At 44.7% G+C, this 19975-nt stretch overlaps 2 protein-coding genes across 2 annotated transcripts in view; one reads left to right on the top strand and one right to left on the bottom strand.

The window, feature by feature from the left end:
• Positions 1 to 16641, top strand: part of myo1b (myosin IB) — a 57388-nt gene extending 40747 nt beyond the window's left edge. The window contains exons 17-31 of the mRNA XM_080018775.1: positions 201 to 401; positions 2268 to 2361; positions 3376 to 3525; positions 3612 to 3680; positions 6296 to 6382; positions 6761 to 6847; positions 8070 to 8156; positions 9395 to 9481; positions 10423 to 10497; positions 10614 to 10748; positions 10928 to 11034; positions 11257 to 11389; positions 11686 to 11838; positions 14086 to 14216; positions 14450 to 16641. Of these exons, the coding sequence (XP_079874901.1) occupies positions 201 to 401; positions 2268 to 2361; positions 3376 to 3525; positions 3612 to 3680; positions 6296 to 6382; positions 6761 to 6847; positions 8070 to 8156; positions 9395 to 9481; positions 10423 to 10497; positions 10614 to 10748; positions 10928 to 11034; positions 11257 to 11389; positions 11686 to 11838; positions 14086 to 14216; positions 14450 to 14582 (1729 nt within the window). The 3' untranslated portion in view covers positions 14583 to 16641. The remainder of the gene's footprint in view (positions 1 to 200; positions 402 to 2267; positions 2362 to 3375; positions 3526 to 3611; positions 3681 to 6295; positions 6383 to 6760; positions 6848 to 8069; positions 8157 to 9394; positions 9482 to 10422; positions 10498 to 10613; positions 10749 to 10927; positions 11035 to 11256; positions 11390 to 11685; positions 11839 to 14085; positions 14217 to 14449) is intronic.
• Positions 16642 to 18186: 1545 nt separating this feature from the next.
• Positions 18187 to 19052, bottom strand: hspb9l (heat shock protein, alpha-crystallin-related, b9-like). Its single transcript, XM_080018588.1, has one exon. The coding sequence runs from the start codon at positions 18928 to 18930 to the stop codon at positions 18277 to 18279; it is 654 nt and encodes a 217-aa protein (XP_079874714.1). The 5' UTR covers positions 18931 to 19052; the 3' UTR covers positions 18187 to 18276.
• Between the last annotated feature and the right edge of the window lie 923 nt (positions 19053 to 19975).

Raw genomic sequence — 19975 nt, 5'->3', positions numbered from 1 at the left:
TGCCGTTTTGGAGATGCTCCGATTCAGTCATCTAGCCATCACAATTTGGCCCTTGTCAAAAGCGCTCAGATCCTTACTCATGGCCATTTTTCCTACACATCAACTACAAGAACTGACTGTTCACTTGCTGCCTAATGTATCCCACCACTTGACAGGCTACGTTTCCTCAAAGCAGTGCAGTGAATTCTCTTTTCTCCCAGGTGTATCAAACCCAACGACAAGAAGGGAGCCCACATCTTCACCGAGTCCCTTGTGCGCCACCAGGCGCGCTACTTAGGCCTGATGGAGAATGTACGTGTGAGGAGGGCCGGCTACGCCTTCCGCCAAGCCTACGAGCCCTGTCTGGAACGCTACAAGATGCTCTGCAAGCCGACATGGCCTCACTGGAGGGGGCCTGCAAGGTAGGGGTCCGCCTCTATTTCACATGCTCTTTTACGGTTTAATTGAACCCCAGCTGAAATGTTGTGCTCTGACAAATATTTACATTTTGGTGAGGCCTTCAGTGTGGCCTTCAGGTGTTTCAGACCAAACCATTTTGGGACTCCCTGAGGGGAACTAGAACTGGGGAGGTCCCCTAATACCTTCAAGGGCTTTATATCCTGATTGCATTCCCACCACCAGTAGGAATGCTGAGGTGACGCTGAAGTGATATCAGCCAATGGGGTTTCAGAACAAGTTACATATTTATTCCATAAACTTTAACATATTTCACGTCATCAGTCTACCAGAATCTGTTTCTGAACAAGTTTAAGGCGAGAAATACGCAATGCAGTTGCTGAATCTTCACTCATATTAGATCTACAAGATGTAATTTAAAAAAAGAAATAAATACATCTACAATAAAACACTTTTTGTTTTTATTTGTTTATTTCCTTTTTATTGATGAGTGTACGTGGGCCTGTTGCCACCGAGATCATTGTGACTCGGTCCGGGCGCACTGAGGACAGTCTGTCCCGGTCAGCGGTCAGTCCTATTTGCAGAGGTCGGGCGGGGGGGGCACATTTTTTTAAATATTTATTATTTTGGGGGGGGGGTGGTTATGTAAGTGTTAATGTTTTGGAAAGAAATTTTGTGTAAATAAAGACATGCTTACTTTAACTGAAGCTTCTTATTTTGGGCTTTGGTTGTTGGTGGGTGTAATATTTTACACAGGTTTATAAAAATGGTGGTTGCCGGTGCTGCAATGGCTCTTGGTGGAACCAATCAATGTGCACTTACCTCTGGACCAATTACAGTGCACCTACATCATTGAAGGTTCCTCTTGTGCCGGTTAGTCCCTGCTCTGAAGTAGGAGCTTAAAAAGCCCCTTAACGTTGGTGTTCTAAGAAATACGCTCACTCCTAGTTCCTGCAATGTGGACACAAAATAAAATGCGTGTTCCTCCTAAAGTTATTAGAACTATGAAAAAGTTCCCGCAGGTCAAAAACACCTGTAGTTCCCAGTACTTACGAACTTGGGCCTTCCTTCACAGGAGGAACTTTGTTCTGAAATCGGTTTGCTACATCGGTTTGAAGTGGGAACCATTGGTTGTGAGTTTATAACATCATTGGTTGGTCAATTGCACGCTACGTGAAAGTCAAGAACACCAACAGCCATTTATTAAATACATGTGATTTAACGCTCGCTGGTTGCCTGTAGTACTCATTTGCCCTTGTTAAATCGAACAGAAGAACGCTCATGCTGAGTTAATGTTGGAATTTTTTTGCGTGATGAGCTGCTGTGTCAAACCCACAGTTTGCCTCACCACCTCCTTGCTCTCCTAGTCTCCACCATTCCTGAATGTGGCGGGGAAAGCAACCAATAATTATTTCAGGGACTGTAAGGTTCTCATTTCTGTGTTCCTTCACTTTTTGATATAGCTACCAAGGAAGACTCTTGCCATGTCTCATTTTGTATAACAAAATTCAAGGCAGGTATTCACACATGATATAAAACAGATTATTAATCTGGTTAGTAAAGGGAAAATCAAGCCATTTAAACAGCATGATGAATACATTCTATTCTCAAATGCTACCCCCGCATTAGTTGGTTTTGCATGTCATATTCCCTGTCCTGGCAAGTGTGTTGTTTGGGCTCTGATTTCTGGTTGATGTCAAATGTTTGTCTTGTAGTTAAGCTATGTAGAACATCCCTCCATAAGGCCCATATCAACTACTCAGCTGTATGACCAGGTGTTCGTCCTTTTTTTGGGGTTTGTTTTAATGAAGTTGGCGCTTCAGAGTGTGCTTCCTAATTCCCCGCCCCAACCCTTTGTTTTTCCACCACAGGGAAGGCGTAGAGGTTCTGATGACTGATCTCCAGGTTTCACCCGAGGAGTTTGCCTATGGACGCTCCAAGATCTTCATCAGGAACCCCAGAACGGTAGAGAACACACCCTGATATAAAGCATTCTATAATGAAACAATGATTTATTGTTATTTTTTCCTCCCCACTGGCTTATTCTTTTTAGAGGTGCAGCCCCCTGTGTTTCTATTTGACAAGTATAGATTATCCATTCTGTTGAAAATGCCAGATTGGTCTGTCTACGAAGGATAATTATTCTCTCTGAACCCACTCCCACCCCGCAGCAATTAGCAATACCACCAGCACTCTGGGAACACATGGTTTCAGTTAGCAAACCCATCCACCATGGGAAAGCGGTGCTATTCTTTTTTTTTTAAAGGTGTAGTGTGTAGACTTAAATTGTACCTAGCGTCCATCTAGGTAAGGTTGCAGATCACACCACACTGAATACCTCTACCCATGGCAGTGCAACATGGCATTCTCCATGGAAGAGACAGCGGCAACGAAAAACGCAAAAGGCCCCTATAGAGCCAGTGTTAGGTTTTTCCATTCTGGGCTGCTGTAGAACATGGTGGCCTGCATGGAAGGGGACCCACTCCCTATGTAGATAACTCATTCTAAGGTAGCAAAAACACAACAATTCTTATTTTCATGGCATTATACACTAACTAAAACATACTTATGAATATTATATTCCATTTCTGTAAGTCTGTTCCGTAAATTCTCACTGTACTTTTAACTCCCCGCTTGCATGTGGTGAAACAACCAGAACAACTTGAAACAACATGATCTCATTGTGGCAGATTTCCATCCACAACTGCTATCTTTCTGGGAAGCCACAATCTCAGTGTTATGTGCATGTCCGGTGCCTCCATGCTCTCAAACCCTTTTGTGTACTGTTCTTTTATTGTAATTGTCTTGAGGAGTAGTCTTGGGCCATTTGTCTGTTCAGGTCAGAGGAACAGACTGGCCAGTCTTTTTGTTATACTTCCTTTCACCAGTTATGTTTCTCAAGCATCAGGTTTAGGGCAGTCAGAGCCGTGCACATAACTGTTGTCATGACAACACACTATGGTGCTGTTTCATGTGCAGCTTTTCTTCCTGGAGGAGCGCCGCAAGCAGTGCCTGGAGGACCTAGCCACGCTCATCCAGAAGATCTACCGTGGTTGGAAGCGTCGCACACAGTTCCTGCTCCTCAAGCAGAGCCAGGTCGTGGTAGCGGCGTGGTACCGTCGATACGCGGTAAGCTGCCGCTGGGAATAACCATGTTACCTCCCTGGGTCCATGTCTCGCTTTTTAAAGTCTCTCTCTTCGCTTCTGTGTCCCAGCAACAAAAGAAATACCAGAATATCAAGAGTTCCACCATCATGGTGCAGTCCTACACCAGAGGATGGAAGGTGAGCCCCTCACTCTGTTGACTTTTCATTAAAATTTGACTATAAAAATTTGATTAGATTAAATGTATTTGACAAATTCATTCCTAGAATATGGTAGCTCCACAGACAGAACCGTCCCAAACATCTGTAGTACAGTCCATACATACAGAACAGCCACATATAATAAAAACAGAACAGCCCTGAGGCTTATTTCCATTGTGGTCCTTAAGGACGGTTGGGGGTGACAGCACGACAACAAGCTTATTTACCTTAAACATCGGCTTGAACATCAAAGCATCGATAACAAACAAACAAACATTACTATATTACTTCAGAATATTAGTGCCCTATCAGACATTTTTTTCAGAATCTATTCGAAGTTATTGGAGTTACTAATTGTCTTAAGACTCCCAGGCAAACTGTTCCAAAGTAATGTTGCTACATACACAATTCCTTACCTAGTTTACCTTTAAATCTAGAAGGACCAAAATCACTCAGACTACCCCTAGTGGAATAACTATGAACATCCCTCGCACAGGTAAAATAATTCTTCAGGTACATAGGAACAGCACCATAAACAACCCCATGAACAATGCTCAATTTAATTTCGATTAAGACACCCGGTTCTCTACATTCAACCATATAAGGCTCAAAATGTGAGCTTACAAGGTGCGTTCACTTTGGAATATTCAGAACAATCATTACAAATTTATTTTAAGAAATCTAACGCCTATCTTTTTAACAACTTAGTAATCCATCCATCCATGCGCAGCAAGCAAAATCAAAATGGCTGTCTCAAAAGAGAAGCCATCAAGTTCAACTCCCAACTCAGAATAGTACTGGCGAATAGAACTCCCCCCATATTGTCAAGACTGTCCTTCAAGGTTTGCAACCAGCCTGCTGACCACTGAATTGAAGAAACTGTTGAAACTGTCTGTCACCTCACTGGAGGTGAATGGATGAAACCTTATTCCCAACATCTAAACTAATGTTGCAGGATTTTGTTTTTAGCCTACTACTAAAGCCAAGTTGTTTAAGAGACTTCCATGACTTACTTTAATCTATGTTCTATATTCAGAAATGTTCTCATTGAAATTTGACTTTTTTTAAACCATTTATGAATCTGCTAACTTCCTTGATCTTTCGTAATTTACCCAACTTGGCTCATCTTTAATTTTCCTATAATGACAAAATTGTTTAATCCTTGCTGTTGTTGCTCCCAAAATGGTATCATTCATCCAGGGTTCAGTCCTCTGTTTTATTTGTACAATCCTTCTCGGGGCTTGTTTATCAATAGCTTCAAAATACTTAAAATGATTCCAACCATCCTAAGCATCTGAGCTATGTAGCAGGGGTCCAACTTGAATTCTCTTAGTACTCAGGTCTCTGAAGAATTACAACAAACAGACATTTGTTGACTGTCTGAGTTATGGCAGCTAAACACAGATTTTGCTAGTTTCCTTGTACAGAATATGATTAAATGGTCACTTAGCCTGTTATTTAAAACCCCATGTTTAGCGATCCTTGCCCTGTCTGATACTAAAAGAAGGTAAATCACAGTTTGAGTGGAAGTGCAAATTCTCATCGGCTCCTTCATCAACTGGTGCGATCCGAAGAGACGACAGAAGTTCATGAGAGACTTGTATATCAAGCTATCCCGAAAGTTCAGTTTTCAGAACGTTAAGTTAACAGTGTTAAAGTCTCCTGTTATCACCTCAAATGTGGTAGAATCCATAGAATTAGAGCAAACAACTTCCAAAAGTTCATAAAATTTGTTCATTTTAGTTCACTCGTGGATTAAAGCTAATCTCAATCACACAGACACACACTCCACCACCTTTGCAATTGCGGTCCCTTCTCACAATAACAATAACAATTCTCCATTTCAATTTCAGCATCTTTAATTGAACTCTCCAGCCACGTTTCTGTAAAACAAAACTCCCACCTTATTATTTGTGCACAGCAGTCAAATCTCACCTATCTTGGGAAGAAGGCTCCTGATGTTTAAATGTAGTAGTTGAAGACCTCTTGAAGAGAGAAACAAATCCACACTAGATGTTACCAGGCCATTATCCGGATCACTGGCTTCCACCTTAATCTGTGCTGTAGGCAACCTTTACACCAAACACTCCCTGGACTCTCCTGATGTTTACCCCAGGCGCGTCAATTTGGCCCAGTTCTAATACGATGTAAACCTTTGGTCCGGGGCATTGATGTATATCCACTGATAATAAGGCAAATTTATCATTAAATCACTACCTTTGACTTGGCATTTTCCTTTGGGTTAAAAGTCACGCTTCGCCGGGTACCAGCAAGGGATACAGGAAGGTGTCCAGAAGGGTGTTGTTTCCATACCCAAAATGCATAATTACTTTAGACAAACTTTAATGGTTGGAAGTAATTTGTAGACCCTCTCCATACAATTACTATTGCCAAGGAATAAAGATCTGAAGCAGTTTATAACAATACCATGAATTAAAAACACCGCCACCACACCAAACCTGGCAGCTGCCATCTCTGTCCTACTTCCACTACGGTGGAAGTCTCACAGTGCATGTTTCTCCGGTTCTTTTCCCGGACACGGAGCGAAACACAGGCCGAAGAAAGTACAATGTTTGTGTGGGGTTTCTGAACAGGCCCGTAAGATCCTGCGAGAGCTGAAATACCAGAAGCGGTGCAAAGAGGCCGTGACCACCATCGCAGCCTTTTGGCATGGAACCCAGGTACAGACGGAACAACTTTTGAACACCAGGGGTTCAGAAGGATTATGAATAGTCCTCATAACTTTGACACAAATGTTGATCATTTTTCTGATAATTTTTCTTTTTTTTTTTTTTGCTTTATTTTTCAGCTTCTGTTGAATAAACTCTTAAAACTGACTTTTATATCTGCTCTACATGTATTGTGATTCATACAGAGCTGTGCTTCTCATTATCACTGCCGTCCTTTTAATCCTGCTTCAGTGGCTGATCACATAAGTCAGTTTTTAGTTTTTTTTCGCTCGCTCATATTTCCACTCTCCTTTTTCCCCCCCAATTATTTTCTCTTTGCGGCTAAACAAAAAAAAATCCTGTCCGGCCGCCTCACATCCACCACGCCAGGCTCGGGCGGAGTTGCGACGTCTGAAGCAAGAGGCGCAGAATAAACGTGCCGTGACAGTTATTTGGGCATACTGGCAGGGGACCCAGGTATCTCAACCCCGGCCCTGTAGCGTGTCGTCTTTCCTGTGTCGTCCATCCCGACCCCTCACCCCACCCATGTCCGACCATGAACGAGGGGCTTCCACTAATATTCCCCTCACTGGTGACGTGTTCTCCGTCCCAGAGTTCATTGTTTTGTCATTGTTACTTCATGTGTCGTTTTGGGTGTTAACTCACTAACACCTTTTTATGTACGAACCTTGCTTCTTCTCGTACTTGGATTTCTATACCACATGACCCTAGACATGCCTTTCAGAGTTAGGATTGCGGTGTGGGGACATCGGCCACAAGCGCTTCGCTTGCCCGCCGGCTGCAACGCGGAGCCGCAGGGAGCGAGCGGACAGGGAGAGGTAGAACGGGTACAGAGCGTTTCTTCTCCGGAGGCAGAGAGTGTAGGACAGGTTGGAAATTATCACACTACTGTAACAACTTCGGGTTGGAGTTATTGTGTCTGGGGATGGGGGAACAGACTCCGTACGGAACTTTTCCATAAAGGAGGCCAATGTGGGAATTACTACCTACTGCCTTTGCCGGATGTTTTTTATCCAGCAATGTTCAGGATTCCATGTGGGGAAAGGGGCTTATTTTTCATGTATGCCAAACAGGTGATGCTTTGGCTCAGCCTCAGTGCTCGATGTACCTGTTAAATGCCCAGTTGTTGATTTTTATTTTTTTATTTTAGACGTTTGAAATGTATATGAATGCTATTTGCACAACAAATACAGTTTAACCACTCCCGTGTCCCCACATTAACCTCGTCTAGCGCTGAGTGTTTCGTTTAAAATAAGGTCTGTGTTCCAATCTATTTATTGACGTGTCCGGGGCCTCACAGCTCTGCCTCCTGATAAAGATCAAAAGGCTTTTAGCGACGCATTGTAAGCGACTCCTAAGCCTATCTGTTCCGCGTCGCATGACCAATACCGAGGCACGGAGCTTATCATGGCGACGAATCAGAAAGAAGTAATCCGCTGTGAACTTCAAGCACTCTGCCGCTCTTGGCAAACCAGAAAGACATTATCGGGGGAAATATCTCTGTAATAGTTAATGTGGCATGAATCCACGCTGTCGTTGCAATGCAGCTCCCCCATGTCTAATGATTTGGGGGGTTCTTAAGAGGAGCGTCTAGTCTCTTTGACCACCATGTTGATGCTAATGCCATTGACATTAACCCGCCTCCAAACCCCCCCCCCCCACCCCCCACCCCGCCCAGGCACGGAGAGAGCTGCGTCAGCTGAAGGAGGAAGCCAGGAATAAACATGCCGTGTCTGTGATTTGGGCCGGCTGGCAGGGCACCAAGGTATTTGGGAAGCTTGTCAACGTCCATGAGCTTTTTTTTCATCCAACCCTTCTCCAGTGCCATACTACTTTACTCCATCACACCTTAGTTGAATACCGGATACCCCCCTTCCTACATCCCGCATCACAACCATCCCCATACCTGTCTGTTCGGCTCAAACCCATTATTTATTTTTTTTATATTAGTATTATTACCCATTCATCATTTATGGAGAAGCCACCATATAAGCCATGGACAGTAGGCTTGGAAGGGGGGGCGCAATATAATATTGCGATATTCAATAATATCGAATATTGGCCCAAGCCAATACTGTACACAGACACACACACACAGACTGTGGTTCAGCAATCTGTGTGATAGAGGGGTCGTCACCATTGGGGCCAAAGTAACTAAAGCGCTCGGAGCCTGTCTATCCAGGCAAACCGGCACTTTTAATTTGATGGATTGATGTGAGAACAAGACCGGAGAATTGGCGAGTCCCTCGGATGCGGCTGGGAGGAACGGTGGGGCTGTGAGGGGAAAAACCTTAAGCCTCTTGCCATGCAGCCACTGGATTACTGTGGATGGAGGGGGGAGGTGGGGGGCTGTTGGCGGCATCAGCATAGATGCTGACCCGCGCTGATGCCAAATAGGCCGATTTAGGAAGTGGGGCAGCACCATTCCATGGAAGGGAAGCAGTCTCACATGCAAACACAAACGTGTGGACAAAACCCCAGACATCGCTTCTTCCGCCAGATAAGTCCTGTTTTTGGGTATGCATCTTCTGGTGCTCACTCTTAGGTCAATGCCCAAACTGCGCATGCTGCTTGCTCACCCTGCATGACATCTGCCTGCTTGAGTAGATTTAGCATGTTTAAGCCTCGCTGATTCAATGTCATGGAGTGCTTTTTTTTTTTTTTTTTTTTTTTTCCCCCCCCCGGTCTTCAGAGTGACTTCTTGTTTGGGCTGATTCAGGTGTTCTCTACTTTTTGAATTGTTTGCCATCTCCTTTCCATTTTTTCATTTGTCCCACTGAACAGGAACAGGTCTCATCTCTGAACCCTTCTACAAAGTGACTCAAAAAGTGTCACTCTTTCGATCAGACCAGCACACAATCTGGCATAGCTCTCGTGTGCAGTGTGTGTATTTTGACGATTGTGTGCCTCAGGCAAGACCACTTTCTTTCCCCTCCTCACCGCTCTTCACCATCATGTCTATACTCCCTCGCTCTCCCACTCTCTACCTCCTCACCTCGACAGGCTCGCAGGGAGCTGAAGAGACTGAAGGAGGAAGCCAAGCGTAAGCGCGCAGTCGCCGTCATCTGGGCCTACTGGCAGGGACTCAAGGTACCTTCCAGCCCCAGCGGGGTCCAGCTGCAACTAAACCCTAACACCCAGCCACGGCAATCCCAACTACCCGGTTTCAGTATCCGTCCGTTTATTGTGGTAGCCAGCTGCGGCCTGATTCAGGCTCCTTGGTTCCTTTATTTTGTTTCTGTCCATAGGTCTGTTGATTTAAACCCAGCAGCTCCAGAACTGCACTACAGCCCACTTGTGTTCATTCTCTTCGTTCCCTCTGCACTGGCAACAATTGCTACTGAATTAGCCCAAAACTAGACCATATGTTGGGGTGAAATGTGAAGTCTAAGTTGAACATACCCCCCCCCCTTAGATAAATCAAATGTCTTCTAATGTGTTGGTTCCTGACGACCGCTGCCCTGACTCACAGGGGCCTAAAAGCAACTGGTTCACTTCGCATAGGGCGTCTGTCTGTCCGTTCCGTCATCGTCTTTGTGTCGTCTGCACTTTGCTGCATGCCAGAGGTTTTTTGTTTTGTTTTTTTCTTTTTTTCTTTTTACTCAACACGTCTGTGTAGCCAAAGTCATGTTTGTGTCACCTGTGGTACTTAGTTGTGTAAGCATGTTCCATTCTACTTTTTATTAATTTTTTTTGGCTGATGTTGTGCGGATTAGTTTTTGTTCCTCGTAAATGGGTCGTTTGTTGTGTATATTAATCCTTTCATCATGTTCATTGTCCAAGAAACATTCTCTCACAGTGCACCCGTTTCCCACTCAGTCTATTTGATCGAGGTTGGCCTAAAGGGTATTTGTCACGTAACCATGTATAATTGGTATGTATGGTGTAATTGTTTGACTAACCAAGTGTCTTGTCCCTCTAGTATCCTGTCTGCAATCTGCTGTCTAGTCTCACTGTCCGCTCGTTTCCGTGTCCCATTGCCTTTTGCAAGAGGTGATTGACAGGTGTTCCAACTTGTCACTCTGCAACAGGTCCGCCGTGAGTACAGGAAGTTCTTCAGGGCCAATGCAGGCAGAAAGATTTACGACTTCACCATCCAGAGGATTGTATGTCTGGCTTGGATAAGGCCACAATGCTTAACATTACACAACACCATCCCATATTCCAACTAACTTTGACTTTATCACATTCAGTGTTGAATTTGTTCTTCCCATGCTTCCAGATGCAGAAATACTTCCTGGGATTGAAGAGCACAATGTCCTCCATGTCCCCCGTAGACAAGAGCTGGCCAGCCAGGCCCTACATCTTCCTGGACGGCACCCATGCAGAGCTCAGGAGGATCTTCCACCTCTGGAGGGTCAGTAAAATAATGCCGTGTCAGATTGGGAAACGGACACTTGTTTCTTTTTTTTCCCCCCTTTTTATGAAATTCGGCAGCTCAAAATCCATATTGGACTAATTATACGAGCTAATTGTACTGCTATCCATTCTTTTGTCTGTGCGTCTGTGTGTTTGGCTTGTGCATGCTGGATTCAGTGCAAGAAGTACAGGAGCCAGTTCACAGAGGAAAGGAAGGCAGTCTATGAGGAGAAACTAGAGGCCAGTGAGCTTTTCAAGGATAAAAAGGCTCTGTACCCCAGCAGGTATGGAACATGCATGTATCAACCGTTGCTGATTGATTGTACAAATAAACTAGTGACACATTGAAATAAAAGCAAAAGTCAGTTTGAATCGCTTTTTTATTATTATTATTATTATATATATTTTTTTTAATATAATGTATTTGCTTTGAAATTTTATGTGAAGTATTTTTCACGCGCCAGTGTGCTATGGATTGAATGGTTCAATGTTTTTTCTTGTCTCAGTGTGGGGCAGCCCTTCAAAGGGGACTACCTGGAGATCAGCAAGAACCCCAAGTACCAGAAGCTCAGCAGTGCCATGGATGAGAAGGTTCTGCTGGCAGACGTAGTAAACAAGATAAACAGGGCCAACGGCAAGGTAAGTGGAGACCAGAAACTCCCACAGAAATGTTTCTCACTTTTGCGATATGCCAAAAAAAAATTTATTAAGTATTTTTGCTGCTTTCAGGCATGAAATGTAAACGCAGAGTTGAGCCACACAACACATCTGTTTTTGCAATACGCATACATGTCTTTTTCCCCAAGTCACAACAAGTGACACTTTTTACTACCAATACATTAATGAGCACTATATCAGAAACTGTCGTGAGAGGATTTTGATTATGACATTAAGTCTCATCAGGATGAACTGCAGTGTCCTTTTCTGGTTTCCAGGGAGCAGCTCGAATCTTCCTTCTGACCAAGGACAACTTTGTCCTGGCCGACCAGAAGACTGGCCAGGTGAAGGCCAGCGTCCCCCTTCCCGACCTCACCAGCATCTCAGTCAGCACACTGAGCGACGGCTTTTTCGCCCTCAAGCTCAAAGAGGTGAATGATTCTCAGACTAGAAGGGAATCAGTGGTGCTGGGGGTGGCCCCGGGTGCTGGGGGTGGCGGAGGGCCTGTATACCTGGCGGCCTGCCGGATTGCGCGGGGGGGGGGGGGGGGGGGGGGGGGTGTAACTTCGAGGTGCCCCGCACTGGGAACAGTGCTGCTACGTGTATGGGCACTTGCCACTCACGGCTGCAATGGGGCGGGCCTCCCCCTTGTGCGGGGCGTGGGTGGGCATGGGGGTCCTGCCGGCTCGCCCATGGGGCGGGCGGCTCAGGCGGGCCCGCGGTCTGTGCCTTGCGCCCATGGCCCAGGTTCTGTGCCTGCGGCTACATCTTGTGCCTGCATCCGGGGGTTGGTTGTATGTGTGCGCCCCTGGGGTGCGGGGTCTCCTCGTGCTCCCTGGGACTGGGTCATGCTCCTCGGGGCTGGGCCTGGGGGTTGCTCCACAGCCCTCTGGCTTCTCTGGGGGCCCGGGGGTCTTCTGTGGCCGCAGGGCAGGGTACTCGGGGCTTTCCTGTAGCCGTAGTGTGTCCATGGGGCTGCAGAGTTCGGGGGGGCTTCGGGGCCCCTTCCGCTGCTTGGAGGCGCCGCGACATAATACGACCTTCTACACCAGTACCAATGGGGATAAGTCATGTACACTCACCGGTGGACATCTTATACACACACACACACACACACACACACACACACACACACACACACACACACCATCAGACCTGCTTGGAGTGCACCCCAGCACCCTCCTGGTTGCATTCCTTTCCATTCGTCCCTCATTTGCTGCCATAACTATGACCGGAAGAGGCCACGTGACCAGCTGTAGTTCCAGTTTCCCTGGACCTAATCCACTGTTTTTCAGTACATATTGTCATCCAATGTTTTTGTGTAAATGTTGTTTGTTTCTATGTTTATTTGTCTCGCCGTGGTGATTCTCTCCCTCTTGGAGTAGTGATCAGTTGTTTATAGACCCAAACATGATAAATAGTTTGGCAAAGAGGGGGGTTGGTGGTGGCTCTCCATAACCAAAACTGTGCTCTTGTCATTCTACAGGGCATTCACAGGACAGAGTTATTGCAGCAGTTCTTGATGATTTAAGAATTAATAAAGAGTTGCATTGCAGGTTGAGAACTTGAACTCCACATGCAGACTAACTCTGTCCTGGATGCAATGGCATACAAATACTCTGTTGTATGCCCAGCATGCTGACAGCACAGGTTAAAAAAAAAAATAATAATAAAATAAGAGAGGGGGAAAAAAAAAAAAGAAGGAATCAATGGTTCCAATAGCCTGTTTGGAACCCTTGCACTGTGTCATGCCCGTGGAAAAACTCTACAATTGCTTGTCAGTATGAAGCTGTGCCGCTTCCTGTTTCTTGTCTCTTACATTTGCAGGGCTGTAGCCAAAATAGCTGTTTTGTGGAAGTGCAGAAGAGTCAATAACATCCTGAAAAACCAGATAAAATAGTTTGATACCTTTTTTTATTTTTTAATATATGAACACTGTCTTCCAATATTGTTAGCTACACAAATCAAGATACACAAAGAAGAAAAATAATACTGTAGGTGTTGGATTCTTATTGGTAGTAAATTTTGTATTTTTGTCATTTATTTTACACAAAAGTGAATATTTATTCATTTTCACGTTTTATGGTTCTAATACGTCACTTAGATTCAATTAAAGTTTGGGAATATCATTTTCCAGGACTCTGATGTCTTGGTTATTTGTGTGTACAACTGGTCTGTTTCAGTTAAGGTTAAACATATTGTTGGATCCCAAAACTTTGCTTTAACCGCACATACGCACAGTTTAGTGCATACACACTGTTCATGAATGAGGCCCAGTGTGTTTAAATGTGAATTGTCTGTCTGTATCAAAGATGGAGGGGAATAAAGTAATATATATGCAGTACTGTAAACATGTTAGTTTATTGCCAACAACCGTTCCTGTTCAAAGAATTAATTCAGCACACTTCTTGACATTTTTTTTAAATATTCATCACTCCCTGTCAATGGGTGCACTGGCCAGCGGGATGCGTTGTTTAGGAGCCCCTACATTGACTTGAACGATAGACCTTGGTTACGAGTCGTCAATCATTTGTGCTATGAACAGTTGTAAATGATGGGAACCAACATTTTTAATAATGACTTTCGAGGATTGCTGACCTATCCTTGTTTGCTATTGTGCATCTAATGGGATGTGACCACAGTGTGTCATGTTTCTTGTTGTGTTGTTTTCGACTCAGGGTTCGGCGTCGGCTGCCAAAGGAGACTTCCTGCTCAGCAGTGAGCATCTGATTGAGATAATCACCAAACTTCATCGCACAGGGACCACGGCAGTCGACCGAGTAGAGCTCAACATTGACATCTCAGATGAGTAAGGACCCCCGCCCTTCACACACACACACACACACACACCATCCACACAAATCAATTTGTTTTACAGCTGGTTTGATCAAGATTTTTTATCGGACCTAATAACGGAGGGTTAGGCTTCAAAAGACTTATTAATGAGATGGTTGCTCTCATTTTGAAAAAGACGTCTTGTCTTGATCTGCCTTCTGTCAACATTGCTGGTGACATCATTCATATCCCCCCCCCACCCTGTAGGTTTCTTGTGCAGTTCAAGCAGGACAAGGTGTGTGTCAAATTTGTCCAGGGAGCCCCCAGGAATGGCAACAGCGTCTCCTGCAAGCGCAAAAACAACCGCCTGCTGGAGGTGTCAGTGCCCTCAATGGCGTAACGGGATATCCTCGAGCCGCACCTCCCCCTTCCCTGGACTCTGCCTCCAAGCACCTACAACTCCCAGTCCCCTAACCCCCACCCCCAAAACTGACTGTGCAATTATATCAAACGATTGTGATGTTCTTGATTTGTTGTTGAGGTTTGTTTGTTTGTTTTTGTCAACGTTGTTTTCTAGAACCTCTTCCCACCAAATCCACTAGGCTGCCACTTTAAACTGCGGCATCGCTTTTGGTAGAGAGAGTCCCCACTGGACTGCTTGCCAAAGACGGTGCTTGAAATGTTGTACTGGTGTTTAGGAAGAAAAAAAAATGTAAGAAAAAGAAACATTGGGTTGAAGGAATCAAAACAAATACGAAGAAACAAGGGTTAATTTTTTTTTTTTTTACTGTTGTAGGAGCCCGAGATATCTGTAGTCGGTGATGCAATGTTGTAGCCGATATAATGTTGTACTAATCTTCAGAGGTATGTCAGGGTGGATGATCGTGTGACCCAAGCCGCAGCTTGGACTGGCTTTAAGTAATCTGTTCAGAATGACTTCTGATCCAATCAACTCCTAAGAAACGAGATGAAGCGCTTTTGAACTGGGCATGAAAGTTTGTTTTTGTTTGTTTTTTTGCTTGTTTGTTTGTTTTTGAAAGACTTAATGACTGCACTTCTATTCATTTGGGTGTGATCACACAAAAAACTGTAAGAATGAAAATGTTTTTTGATTGTATGTTTTGGTCGTACTCTCACTATTGTCCGTATTTTTCGGATGCCCCTCAAATGCCAACGCTCGTCAAATTTGATTTGCCGAGGGATTGTAAAACCACTTTTGTATCCTATCATTTCCTCTGTGCCATTCGATACATCTTAAAAAATATTGTCGTTTGGTCCCAGGACACATCAGGTACAGATGTTCAACTAGGACCATACAGATGATTGACCCCCATTATGTTGCTGCCAAAAGCAGTCCCGATAGAGGAACCAATTGCATAGTTTTAAGAAAATTCTTAACTGACGCTTAGCTTTCCTCTTCACCACCCCTCTTAACCATTCCAAGCTTAACGCAGTTCAGCAGACGTACAAAGTGAATTTTTCCAGACATCAAATGCCCCATATCGTGTGTTAAGGGGACGCGCCGGCTGAAGTGCCGCAGCACACACCTTGACTGTACCATAACCTTGTACATAGGCTCTTAGCTGTGGCCCCGGCATGGACTGACGGAGGCTTTTCTAGTTGCCGTGTCGCTGGAATATCTATGTCTTTACCATCGCAAATGGGGGTTGTTGTTTTTCTTTTACTTGTAGTGCATGACCCACTCTTGGCGAACAAAAAGTGCAGTGTAATTCTTGGCGAGCGTGCGATTTAGGGCATGGATGGCCATAGATTCAGATTCGTTGACGAAATCCACCACTTTAAGCTTTACCGTCTGCTACACAATTGGTAAAAATATATATATATATACACCTTTACACTCATTCCAATGTTGGTGATTAGAAAATCAAGTGAGTGCTATATTTTTTAGTATATTTAATGCAATATTCTTTCTGTGGATGCTTTCAGTGGAGGGTATTGTGCTGTTGCTTTCGGAGTCAACTGGGTTTTGGTTTTTGTTTTGTTTGTTTTTTTTTTTTCCTCTGGTGCCTGCGTGGTGGGAATAGCACAGCCAAATCTGGGTGTAGTCACGTCTCTCAAGCTCTGTGGGGGGACCTTTTGGTTTTTAAAAGTTTTTACATGTTTTTGTAATGCCGCCGAAAACACAGGGGGACTTGAAGAAAATGGTTGTTCCTGTTAGTTGCGCGGGAATTGCTTGAGCTGGATGCTAGTCTTGTTTGTTTGTTCCTCTGCTCTGCACAATTTGAGGTTTGAATGCAATCTCGCTAAGGTTAAAATTGTTCCTCTCTTGTGTTTAGTATTTGACGTTGAAGGTGGAAGATAGAACTGCAAAATGGTATGTTCATTCTTGTTGTGTGCCTAATATTACCTGCGCTGAGAGACGGAAAACATGGAAATGTTTCGATTGAACTCAATGTAACACAATTTACTATTAATCTTTTTTTAAATTAAATAAGCAATAATAACTGGCTGCATGGTTATTTTCTTGCACAAACCTGTCATTGTCAACATTGGGAGTGGCCTCGGGGGGGGCCCACCAGCAGTGGGATGGACACAGGCCTTGTACTGTAACAGCTGCCCAGATGTTTTCCATCACATCAGGGGAGAGCTGTCCCTGGTTAAATTCCGCGGCTCAGCGGAGGCCGCCGGCGGCAGGTCTCTAGGGAGCAGGCCGCTACAGATTGTGCACTGAGTGGTATAAATAGCGCACCGTTTTGGGCTCTCTCGTTCTCAGTTCCCACCACTCCGCAGGCTGGGAAAGGAAGGAGGACTCCCTGCAGAGCTCCAGCCCTCAGTGGGAGCGACAATGGTGCTGAGGCATTGTTGGACAGGTCTCTGGAAAAGAAGAAAAAAATGGCATCCAACAAAATTAACGCATTTTAAAGCTTTGTGTTCATAATTTTGAAAACCAATGCGGAGGGCCTGCCGCCAGGCGCGCCGAAATGTGATTGCTGAGAAATGGACATTAGGGGTCAGGAATGGGATCATGTGGCGTCACACACGGAGTAGTCTTTGGTGACATCTAGTGGATATTTTATGAACTACAAGTAGCTTAGCTCAGATTGTTTCCCCATCTGGGAGTCAGGAATGGTTAAAGTGGTAATCCTTACTTTAATTTTGTCCAGCCCACATTTGATATTTATCCCAGATTTAATTATCTGGTACCTCATAGCAACAGCCATTCAGTGAATTTCCATTACGCACATGCCGTTTCCGTTTTGGGTGGCGTGTTCCACTCTTCTCGGCAATAAATACAATTTCAAACTACAGTGATATTGTAATGTAGGAGTATTGCATTGTGGGAGTTTATATTAAACAACTCAAACGTATGCACTGTCATGAATCTGACCCTGAGCTTGTGATCGCACCAGCTACCCCTGATGTAGTGTAGGGTCCCAGCACACACATTCTCCCTATTTAAAGGTGATTTGTGTGTGGTTGTGAAAATGGACGTTGACTGCCGCAGGAGTATTGCAAAAACAAACACGTACTTTGAGTTCATATATAAACTAAACACATGTATCCCAGAAAGCCATAGCATTTAAAAAATATATATAATTTAGTTGTTGTAGTGGAGCTGATAAGGCAAAATAAAATTCTCCTTAAAATATCCCCTTTTTGCTAAGCGAAATTTTCCTTTTTTTTAATTTTGCTGGCCAGCACTAAGCATTTTGCACCTGAAGCGTATGTGGGTAAGCTTAAGTAAATAATTATTAAAACTATAGTCCAGCACAAGTGAAACAGATCCTAAAGAATGTAAGAGTTAAAGTTGTTTTTCAAAATCCTGTCTATTTAATCAAATTCATTTGGTTAGCGCTTTAATCCAGTTTCATGTACAAACACAAGTACATAATATGCAGAGTATCGATGGCCCCGGCAGCAGTTTAATTACTTATTAATAACTTAACCCATGACAAACTTTCAGTTAATAGAGTGGAAGAAAATATTCCCATATGGAATAAAGTGAACATCAAACGAGTACACAATACTAGTAATTCAATGGGTATCAATACAACAGTTCCTTACTATTTATTATCATACAAATACCACTTTGTGGGACAAGGTTATGGCAAATCATCTAAAGATAGTCTGGTTCAGTCAGCCTTTGCCTCAGTCTCTGCGGAGGCTTGGCTAGCCTCCGTCCCGGGGCTCTCCGACGGAGGGGAGGCGATGGCTGGAGTGAAACTGATGGGGACCACCCTCTCCTTCCCGTCCGAGACCCTCTCCCTGGGCGCACGGATCTGCAGCTGGCTCCCAGACAGGGAGCAGGCGATGGCCTCGGGATCCACCCCCTCTGGAACGTCGAACTCCTGCCGGAACTCCTGCCGCCTGTATGAGTAGGAGCCCTTCCCGTCCTCCTGCCTCCTCTCCGTCTTCCCGCTCACCCTCAGCTTCCGGCCCACCTGCTTGACGGACAGCTCCTCCGGAGTGAAGTCTTTAGTGTCCAGGGTGAGGGCGAACGTGGCGTCGTCCTGACCCACCTGGAAAGCGATGGGCTTGAAGGCGGAGGAGGAGGAGGACGCCGACTGGTCGATCTCCTCAAAGATCTTCTGGTGGAGCCTCTCCATGTACTCAATGTTGCGCCTCATCTCCTGCATGTGGTGGATCATCTCCCGCTCCACCTGGTAGAAAAGTGGCCTGGTCTCGGGCCACAGGCTGCGGACGGGCCAGTGCAGGTCGAGGAGGGGCCTCATGGCCATGTCGCTCACGTTGAGTGAAGAGGGCCGGAACACACTGGGACAAAGCATCTCCGTCGCCTTTCAAGTCAGAACGAAAAGCCTCGTATTCAAATATCTTCTCCCGACGTCCCGTTGTCTCACCCTTGCCGTAGTCTCCTGCTGCTCTGGCCTTCACTCTGAGCCCCGCAGGCTTTTTATATCCTCGCGGTGAAGGTTCCCGCAGCGTGCATTCCACACGGTGTGTGTGTGTGTGTGTGTGTGTGTGTGTGTGTGTGTGTGTGTGTGTGTGTGTGTGTGTGTGTGTGTGTGTGTGTGTGTGTGTGTGTGTGAGAGAGAGAGAGACGGTGTGAGAGACGGTGTTATGACTACGCCAATGTGCTCATAGTCTAAAGTTGGCTGGAGGGTATTACTGCGATGTGGCTGCTAAATGCCTCCCAGCTTTGTTCTATTTCCGGGACGTGAACACACGCTGGGTCACGGGAAAAAGTGGTCATGGTCTTTATTCAGGGGGATGAATTCACAGATGGTTGGAAATGGAAACAGGATCCTGAAACATCCAATGATGCCAGTCGTAGAAAACAAGTTATCTGATTAAATTGTCATTAGACCCCATTGGTGAAGTATTTGTCTTTTTTTTTTAGACTGTGAAATGAGGAAAATTGTATTTCTTATCTTCACATTGATATAATATGCCAATGTGAAGATGTAAAATAAGATTTTCTACGTACAGATACATACTGTACCTACTCATCAGAAAAGCTAATATTACCTTTTCTGATGAGTAGGTACAGTGCGTAGCTCCTTCTAGTGGGTGTCTGCGATCTGGAAAATCAAATGTTACATTTTAATTGATCGGGCTACATTGTGTGAGGATGTCAATTTACATTTTCCTCATACATTGTCGGCTTCTTGTCACTACATTACACTGATATTGTTTCGTTTTCTTCTTTGTCTGGTTGCTGCGATATTACAAATTCTAAGGTATCACAAAATATTTACTGAATTAAAAGCGGTTTACTCGAGTAAACACTGAATTGACTCCTGCCTCAGCATTGCTTCTCTACCCTTCCTACATATACATATGTCTATATTTGTGTGAAATCAGAATAGTTTT

Source organism: Zeus faber, assembly GCF_960531495.2.
Source record: "Zeus faber genome assembly, chromosome: 18".
NCBI lineage: Eukaryota > Metazoa > Chordata > Actinopteri > Zeiformes > Zeidae > Zeus > Zeus faber.
This window is presented reverse-complemented; position numbering and strand designations above follow the sequence as displayed.